Here is a 10,188-nt window from a genome sequence, read left to right as displayed (position 1 = left end):
AGATTAGATGCTTAATTTATGATAATGATTATATCCAACTAAGTGTTATTAAATAATCGTTATCAAGTTAGATTTATTTTTGTCAAAAAGCTTATGATATGTACATAGAAAATAACCAAGCACACTCAAGTAATTTTATGCCTTTTTGAGTCTATTTGCCTTTCCATTTATTAGAAATTCACAAATTAACCTTAAGCTATTTTTTTTGGTTGAAGATATTTTTATGGCTTAATTACAAGACGTGTTATGGCTTAATTACAAGATGTGTTAATTGTGATTTCTCTACAAGACGTGTTAATTGTAATTATGATATTTTTACGGCTTAATTACAAGACGTGTTAAGTGTGATTTCTCTACACCACATCTTTATGAACATTCATATTGTGCCTCATACCATCTCTCTCTCTCTCTCTCTCTCTCTCTCTCTCTCTTTCATCACACACACACACACACACACACAATGCTTGCATGTGGGTGCCCTTGAAAGTAATATCACTTGATTGCACAAGGCACCATTGTTCGATTTGGTCAACTTACATTCCTTATACTTACAAGACGTTTGTCATGTTTTTACTACCAATGTTTTTGACTTATAGTAGGGGTGTTAAACATTCATCTTGGAAGGTATATACACAAAGAGAATTACACACACACACACGCGCGCGCGCGCGCGCACATGTACACGCACACATGCACGTGCACACACATGCACATGCATGTGCACACACACACGCACACGCACACGCACACGCGTGCGCACACACACACACATGTGCACGTACACACACACATGCACGCACAAAGCATACATTGGTGTATTTACTTATAGTTGACCTAAGTTATTTGAGGAGGGCACCATGTTCTAGAGAATTACATGTAGTTTATGGTTTTATTTGTATAAATGATGCATGTTCTATTTGTCTAGGGCAAAAGAATATAACTTGATTGTTTGTGAGAGACCTTATGATAAACTTACAACCTTAATAATCTAGGTTTTCACATGCTTTGTCCTTACCTATATATGTACAATAATGGTATCTTTTTTTTTTTAAGAGCAAGTATAATAATGGAAATGAAATAAGCAAAGATGCATACACCAATGTCTTAAATGATGTATTTAATTTTCAATTTGTATTTAGCCACCTTCTTTATGATGGCATCAGCATTCACATGCTAATGATATATTACCAGTTATCCTCTTGGTTCCCTAGTCTCACATGTTAGTAGAAGGCTAAAAACATTTATAGTGCCACAAGCTATAATATAGATCCAAAGAGTTTAAGTGCCAATAAAAAGAAGCCATTTAGAAAAGGCAAAGTAGTATATTCCTAGTTCATCTAACATAGTAGTTGTTAAGATGCACACCTAATCCTTATTACAAGGATGCTTGAAAGAAAATCACCATCCTATAATTTATTCACATATAATACACAAAGAAGATGCATGCCCATATGTTGAGTAACTATTGGAAATCCGCCACCTTTTTGCTACTCTCATGAAAGTTTTCATCTTTCATTCATTTCCAAGGCACTATATATCTTTCCCTTTCGAAGCCTTCCGTTTAGTGGCATCCATTCTGTCTATTACATGCCAAAGCTTCGAGTCCCACTCCCCACTAAGTGGCCCCCCTACCCTAACTATTCATAAAATATACATGCCTTGATTCGAGTAGATTGGTCTAGTCGTAATCATTGAGGTGTAAAACTTAGAACTGTGTAGTTTGTTCCATTTTTTAACTTACTGATGTAACAACTTGAATGTAAAAACATAACCTCTGGCAAGTACCTTGGAGATAAAGAATACATGTAGACCTTTTTAACAAGGATCACTCATGGTGTAGACTTTTCTATTGCACTTGACAAATACTATTAAAAAAGAAGAAAAATTTGGTTTCCCTTTAGAAAGGTCACTACATGCATAGTATCTTTTTACAATGTCGTCCATGGAACATCCTTCCACCCGTACCATTTATTAGAAATGTGTGCATTATTCTCCACAAATGTATGCTCAATAATAGTGTAAACATCAAGCTTAAAACTACACAAAATCATTGAAGTCAAACGACATCAACCTTGATAAAATGTTAACATGCCATTAAATAATATTGTCACGGTATTTGGATTTAGATGTGAATCTTCATGGATTTTTTCATAATTACAATGAAAAGTCTTACACAAGGAGAATCATAGAGGTCATGTACGTCGTCGAAAGCATGCTCACATGGGTAGTTGGAAACTCTTCTTTTTAAGAAAAAATCATGGGTGTAGCATAAAGTCAAATTGTCATGACGTGCATGCAATTCAAAATGCATGGGATACCAATTGGTGGCTCCAAACTTTAGTTCTAAGTTGTTAAATGATGTTGTGGTGAGGGTTGAGGTGGAGATGTACTCCTTGCAAGGGCTACACGGTACACCCTTTGATGATGATACTTGTCAAATGGAATTGAAGCTTTACCAACACCCCCCCTCCCCCCTCTCCCTCCTTGCTTAGGTCTCTCTCTCTCTCTAAGAGTTAGAGAGAGCGATCTCTCTCTAAGAGTTAGAGAGAGAGAGAGAGAGAGAGAGAGAGGACTTTTATGCATGAAAAATCCATCAACAAAGAGTTTAACAAACTTGAAATCATCTCAAACCACATGTTTCAATGTTTGAGAAATAGAACGTTCATTTTGGATATCACTTCTATGTGGACAAGAAAACCGAAGATTAAAGAAAACATACACATATGATGAAATCTCTAAATTATATAATGTCAAATCGTAGATTACTTGTTGAAAAAGACACAAATTAGAGTTTTATACGCTACATGATGAAGTGGTGGGAGGATGAAGTTCTTCCTACATGATGTTGTAGTGAAAGGAGTCCTTGCAAGGGCTACACCCATTTATGGTGAGATTTTTTAGTGGAAGGTGGGAAAAGAGAGAGAGAGAGAGAGAGAGAGAGAGAGAGAGAGAGAGAGAGAGAGAGAGAGAGAGAGATTATGGTGAATATCAATGTTAGAAAAAACCATCCTTTAGTGTATTTTTCACGACTAAAATTTGGAAAAATCGATTGAATTTTTTATTTGCCTAGAAATTAAAAGCCAAGATCTTGAGAATTCTAGTTTAAAACTGGTAGATTTGCAAAATTTTGAAGGAAAATTTGACAAAGGTTTTAATACATTTCCTTATTTTGAGTGGTTGATGGAAATGGATTTTTTCGATAGTGGTATCACATGCACACTGAACCAACATTGTAGGGGTTTTTTTTTTTGTATTAAACTTTGATCCACACACAGCTTAGCAGACTCGAAATGCTCTAGCACTTTCCTCGTTGTTTATTTGTAATGAGAAAGGGAGAGTCCATTTTGGATGGCACTTTTAATAATTGTCTTAATGCCATCTAACAAAGAGGAAACGTTACAAACATGATGAATTCTCTAAAGAGTGTGATGGGTAATGCATATGTCACTGTATTGTGTGTGTGATGGGTAATCCGTGCTGAAAGCAAGGTTAATGAAAGCTTGAGCCTTGCACAAGAATGCAATGGGAGGTGAATGATGATATTGTATGGGAAAGGGTCTGGGTTTGAGTTGAAAGTGCGGCACACGTGGTAGGAAAGATTGGGAAAGGGGCAACAAGTGTCAATTATAATAACACGAGAGAGAGGGAGTGCACTGTGTGTGTGTGGGGGGGGGGGAGGGGGGGGGGGGGGTGTTATGGGGGCTGATAATAAGTTTTTCTTCATTTTTTGTTGTTTTTGTGTCCGGTGGCGGTGTGCTTAACGGCAATAGTCCTCGCATGACGCAAAGGTGAAGGCATCATTCATTTATAGAGTCTCTCTCATTTTCTCCATTCTGATGGTAGGGCACACGTTTGAATCTTAGGGCAAAGACTTCTCCACGCGTGTGAATGTATATATATGTATATAGTTTTTTCATAGTCAAGCAACGGAAGTGTAACGCAGGTTCACGAGCAAACGCGCTCTCTCTCTCTCTCTCTCTCTAGCAGCCCATTAAATATTGGTGGAGTTAACCTTAGCCAAAATTTCCATTATAGCCCACCCCCCCTAGCCCTGTGTAGCACTTGTTCTTCTCTGTCAAGCTCTTTCATTTAGCTACAGCTACCTTCTCTCTACGTTCTACACTGCCTTATACTCCAGCTCCTCTCTCTCTCTCTCTCTCTCTCTCTCTCTCTCCCAAATTCTATGAATAGCTGTGCGTTATAAAGAACAGCTTTGATCTAGGTTTACAGTGATGCGTTCAGAGCTTTCTCTAGCTTTTCAAACGCCATGCGTTAAGGGCTGTAAAGCTTTGCAATATATTATGTTCGCTTAATGATGTGTTGAGGGATTTCTTTGCTTTAATCTCTTTGATTAGCTGCTTGCAAGGACGATGTGTTAAGGGCTTTCTTATAAGCTTTGTGATTAGAGTATAGTATTCGGTAGAACAGATCAATGGGGCGGCAGCCGTGTTGTGAGAAAGTTGGCCTTAAGAAAGGCCCTTGGTCGGCAGAGGAAGACCGCAAGCTTCTCAACTTCATCACCCACTACGGCCATGGATGCTGGCGTGAAGTCCCAAAGCTGGCTGGTAATATAAACCTGCCCACTTAATCAATATTATCATTATTAATCCCCATCTTGCTAGGGTTTTAATTAGTTTTTCTGGGTTTTGTCTGTAAATTTGTTTTTTTTCATAGATAGTTTTCTTAGATTTTGATGTTTTGATGCAGGTTTGCTCCGATGTGGCAAGAGTTGCAGGCTGAGGTGGACAAACTATCTACGCCCAGATTTGAAACGTGGCCAGCTATCTGATGCTGAGGAGAAGCTCATTATTGATCTTCATGCAGCCATTGGCAACAGGCAAGCTGCATTTCTCCTTAACCCGCTAATCATGTTTAAGGAGGAGGATTAGCCATACCCTGCTCACTGTTAACAACTTGGATTAGTACATGTAATACTCTCTTAGTCAGATTTTGCGTTTTGGGTGAGATTATTAAGTGTTTTTATTTTTATGTGTTTATGGGATTAACAGGTGGTCTAGAATAGCAGCCCAACTGCCTGGCAGGACAGACAATGAGATTAAAAACTATTGGAACACTCGGATTAAGAAGAAGTTGAAGCAGATGGGCATCGATCCAGCCACCCACAAGCCCTTAAATGAGGTTTTGGACAAGCAAAACAAGAAGTTAAGCACGCTAATCACCCCTGCAGTTCAGGTCCAAGCCACCACAGACATCTCCTCCAAGGGCAGCAATCTGTCAAGCTGCACAAATCACAACAAAGCTGGTGAAAATGAAGCTACTTACTGCAGTGCCATGAGCATTGCGGAAGACAAAGGTGCTGTGAAAATCAATGGAGAGCTTTCGAAGAGAGAGAAAATGGAGCTAGAGAGCAGAGAAGCACATATGAGGGTGGAGAAGATGAGGGCTGCTCTGCAAGCTTTCAACTCCAGATCACCGTCAAGTGTTATCAGCTCTCCCACTAGTGTGATCACCCATGTGAATTATGCTCACAAGGGTACAGATATTGAAGACTCATCAGGAGACTCCTTAATCATGCCTGCTAATGGGCCTTGCTTTGCCACTAATCAGCCTGATTATTACCCCTTTAGTCAAATGCTAGAAGCACAAAGCTCATCTCTGATGCATGCACCTCCATCCCGAGCTGGCCATTCTCCTGCCATATTCCAAAAGCTGCATGAAGGGGATAGCGTGGAGTATAACTGTGGTGTAAAGCCCCTACCCTCCATCCATTGGGGGAACGCCACCGGTGTAAATGTGCTCCCACAAGCGGCCTGTCATGCGAGTGCCTTGAACCGAGAAGCTTGTGAGCTCGACTGGGCCTCCATGCAGCACAAGATGGCTGCCACGCCAGCAGCCTCTCCATCATTGTACACCGAGCAAACTTCTACAAAATGGGAGCCTCGGCAGTGCCAATGGAGAGGTTTTGAGGAAAGTGGGCCACACGTGCCACTACAAGAGAGTTGCTTCAATGCCATGCCCTCCATGACCTCTTTCTGGGATGGATCATGGACCTTGATGCTGCAACAGGAACCATGGGATGGCTCTACGATCCAAAGTGCTGATAATCCCATTGATCATGACAATTCATCATCCAAGTCAACAGTGTGCACTATGGTATCAACATCATCCGAGTTGCAACGTCTAGAATATATGCTTGATGAGATATGAGTCTTAAGATCCCACCACTATCTAATCACAAGTTCACACCGGAAGGACATAGGTCTTGTTACATGGTCTTATGTATCATTAGGGACCTTAAGGCACACTAATGAAGAGAATCTCTCTCTCTCTCTCTCTCTCTCTCCCCCCCTCCCTTCTCTCTCTCATATTGCACTCTTGTGATCATAACTTTTGGAGAATCATTTTTGTCTTCCATGCAAGTGCTTTCCAATCTATTGCCTTTTCACCATTGTTTACATGATGTCAATAGATATTTTTCTGGACACAAACTAGTGGGTTCAAGAAATGGAGAGTTGATATTTGGATGAATGAATCATGTTGTGCCACATTTATATGTTGTCTTGAATCATGTTGTGCCATATTTATATGTATGCACATGAATACTTTGATCCAGGTGTTTTTTTTGGGGTGTAAATATAGACTAGTGTTATATTAGAACAAAAACATAAATATGAAGGCAATACTTTAAGTGCAAAGAATATTGTTTTTTAAAAAGGTGTCCACACAGCTCCAATTGATTTGCTCTCCTTGTAACTTCTCTTTCTCAATTAGAACACTAGATGTCTAATAGCAAACTAACAATTCCCTAAAAGTCATTTTGATAACACCCAACAAAAGATTCAAAGCATTCATTTCATAATCATTGTTTGTTATGTTTCTCAAATTTTCTCTTTTTTATTTTTTTGGGATAAAAGAGGTTTTTAAGGGCCACGGTGCTCTATCAAATTTAAGTTTCCTTTCATGTCTCAAATGCAAGTTCGAGTAAAATCTATTTAAAAGAAGTGTTTTAAGAAACCATTTTGATAGGATATAGGACTCTTGTTACACTTCATGGAGTCCATACAAAAGCTTTAGGCTACATGAACTTAAGTGCCTTGTAACTCGTCAGACATAAAAACAATAAGGTTGTGTGTGTATGCTTAAATCTTAGTTTTTGTAAGGGTCTTTAGTCAATATTAAGTATTTTTTTCTTTTTAGTTTAGTCAATATTCAGTATTTTTTTTATAGCTTAGTTCTTCTCCCTTTTTAAAGTTTTTGTAAATGACTCCTCTCTCTCTCTCTCTCTCTCTCTCTCTCACACACACACACACACACATGCACACGCACACATACACAACCATACACATGCATACATATATGTACATAGATGCACCCATAGGTTTGTGCATGCTCACACATGCATGCACATATGTATATGCATGCTCACACATGTAAGCACGCGCTCACACATGTAAGCATGCACGCACACATGTAGGCACACATGTAGGCACACATGTAGACACTTAGTACACACACAACTTTCACTTCCCCTAGAAAACACAAAGGCTTATTTACCTTCTCCTCAAGTTAAATGTGCAAAAAGTAGACTTTAGTGATGAGTGGTCCTCTCATTAAGTTTGACTCAAAATACTAGACAAAAGATTGTGTTCATCATGAGGTGCAAGACCAAAGTTTTTAATAGGACAAAGTGTGGAAGATCTTGATTAAGTGTGCATGAGGGTGAACACCATCAAGAAGGGAAATTTTTTAAGAATGTGGACACACCAAAATTCTTACATTATAAGTTCATAAAATATGTAAGATATATACCTTATTTTTATTACTCTCTCTACATGCAAGTGGCATAGAGTTTTTAAAAAGCAAGACTGATGGTATTAAAAAAATGGAAAGCCTAGGAAAAAGTAAGAAAGCTCCTAAATGTGATTTTTTTCAAGGTACATAGGGAGAGAAGAAGAAAAGGAAAAAAAGATTTGTCAATGTTATTTTTAAGGTGGTAAAGGAGGTATTTGGATTCTACTATAGAAAAGATTAGGTGTAATCAAGACAATTGTCACTTACCAAGACTTAATAGTTAGAAATGTGAAGGAAATAATTGAATGCAATAGGTTAAGGCATGCTAAAAGCAATGTTATAAAAGACAAGTGGTGCATGTAACTTCAAATAATAGATCACATCATTGAAATGGATTGGTATTTCCAAAACAATTGGGAGGTTGGGTGGAAAGCAAATATATTGGTACTTACAAGAAGGAAAGTAATAAATTGAAAGAAAGGGAAGACGTCAAAGTAGGATTATTAAGGACTTTATTTTCAAGTACTACTATGTGAAAATCTAGAAAAGTACTAGATTGAAAGAAAGAGAAGAAGTGAAACTAGGACTTTTAAGGACTTTAATTACAAAAGAGATGTGCATCACCCTCAGAAAGGTCTTCCAAGTAGGATGCATGCTTGCGTGTGCTCTATGTGACTACATTTGTGAGCAATGGAAAAAAAACCAAGGACACCCTTAGGTTGTGAGGCCCATTTGAGGCTCTAGACACTCTCAAATGGCCATGGGAGCTACTAAGTTATAACCTAGTATGGTCCAAGTTAGATTGAACCGTTTTATATTGGCTGAATTGCGCGACTTACATCCCATGCCGACCTAGGGCACTATATATAGACTAGTTTGGTAGTCTTTGTTCATCATGGACTTCATAGTGGTCCTCTTGTAAGAAATAAATCCTTAGTTTAGAGTCTGTGTAGATCACCGTCAAAGCTCCTTACTCTCAGAGCACATGGGTGGGCAGACCATTAGTTGTAATTAAAGAGTTTGCAAGCAAGAATATTGTTTACAAGCAATAATCAAAGTGTTTATAATCAAAGAATTTGTAAAGTTTTTGTAATCAAAGAGTTTGTAAAGTGTTTGTAAGCAATAATATTGTTTACTCACTCCATTTCTTTTTGTAATTCAATGCTTTGTATTATGAAGATTCTAATTCTGATATTTTGTTCTCTTACATGGTATTGGAGCTTAAGCTCTAGGAAAAAGATTATTTTGGCAGTTTGCTAATTGAGGACAGATTTGGAGAGATGTCCCAACTTGCAAATAACCTACCCTCCACCTTTTGGTGATGGAAAGTTAGATGGGGAAAATTACACCTTTGGAAGTTGATCAAAATCACATCCATTCTTGATTCATATGAGTTATGGGAAACCAAAGTTTGGGTTGATGTTACGTTGAGTCCTATTTTGGATCTAATAGATCCATTACATACCAAAATACCATTAGATCTTGCTCTTGCTTTGGCATTGAGGCAAAGGAATGCACGTGTTATAACATTGTCACATGACCCTAATTCAACATGCTACTACGACAACTTCTGAAGTGTGGTATGTTCTTAAGAACTAATATAAGACAAGGAGCCAGATAAGGATAGAAAAACTTGAGAATTAGCTTGTAGTAGAAAATCATTTTTAAAGGTGAAGTAGTAGAGTAACTCATAACAAAAATAAGAAATTTACAAGATTAGATGATGGTGACTGTGGGGAACTAACATGCAAGTGCATCAGAGTGTTTTCCTAAAGTATGATAATTTGGTAGTTACTTCCCACTCATCCCTTCACTAGGTCTTTCTTCTACCACTTCATGAGTCAATCTAGTAGTTTGAGTATCAATAGTCATAGAAATGTGTAACAACCTCATGTTAAAAAAGACATATACCAAATCTATATCACATGAATCTATTACAATTCTTTGTATGATTGAAATCAAATGCATACCAATTTCCCTCAGAATTGCCAAAAGACGCAATAGATAAGGCTCGGGTTACAATATGTTGACGTATAAAGGTCTCCCTATCATACTCTTTCCACCACATTAGAACCATTTCTCTCTTGATTTCATCTAAATGCCAACGATTGTCAAATGCATCTTCTCTATTGGCAATGCCAAATTTTATACCTTGGTGAAAAGCCTCTTTTTCCTCATCTCTCGTAGTGGTAATTTGCTTTGAAATGTGGATCAACCTCATTTTTTTGAGATTTGGCATGAATCTGAAAGCTAGGGTCTAATGTAAAGCTAGCTCTATAAGAGGGGTGTGCATCATCAAGTCCTAGCTACTTTATTGACGCTCTCTATTAGATAATTTATCATATTCTCTTACATGATAAAAAACCTCAAACATGAGCCAATAAACTTTTTTCCTACATGATAAGCAACCTCAAACATGAGCTAATAAACTTTTCC

The 10,188-nt window shown here is 38.0% G+C and overlaps 1 protein-coding gene across 1 annotated transcript; it reads left to right on the top strand.

Moving 5' to 3' along the window:
* The first annotated feature begins 3,914 nt into the window (after window positions 1-3,914).
* Window positions 3,915-6,449, top strand: LOC147612571 (uncharacterized). Its single transcript, XM_086783189.1, has 3 exons — window positions 3,915-4,565; window positions 4,708-4,837; window positions 5,010-6,449. Exons 1-3 carry the CDS (start codon window positions 4,433-4,435, stop codon window positions 6,166-6,168), a joined length of 1,422 nt encoding a protein of 473 aa, XP_086639315.1. The 5' UTR covers window positions 3,915-4,432; the 3' UTR covers window positions 6,169-6,449.
* The last annotated feature ends 3,739 nt before the right edge of the window (window positions 6,450-10,188 follow it).

Source organism: Cibotium barometz, chromosome 45, assembly GCF_041138505.1.
Source record: "Cibotium barometz isolate CiBa-2024 chromosome 45, ASM4113850v1, whole genome shotgun sequence".
NCBI lineage: Eukaryota > Viridiplantae > Streptophyta > Polypodiopsida > Cyatheales > Cibotiaceae > Cibotium > Cibotium barometz.
This window is presented reverse-complemented; position numbering and strand designations above follow the sequence as displayed.

Bases quoted from the DNA above. Each gene is read 5' to 3' on its own strand.
- LOC147612571 (XM_086783189.1), top strand. From the start codon at position 4,433: ATGGGGCGGCAGCCGTGTTGTGAGAAAGTTGGCCTTAAGAAAGGCCCT. The intron at 4,566-4,707 runs GTAATATAAACC...GTTTTGATGCAG, and splicing joins TGAAGTCCCAAAGCTGGCTG to GTTTGCTCCGATGTGGCAAG. The intron at 4,838-5,009 runs GCAAGCTGCATT...TGGGATTAACAG, and splicing joins CATGCAGCCATTGGCAACAG to GTGGTCTAGAATAGCAGCCC.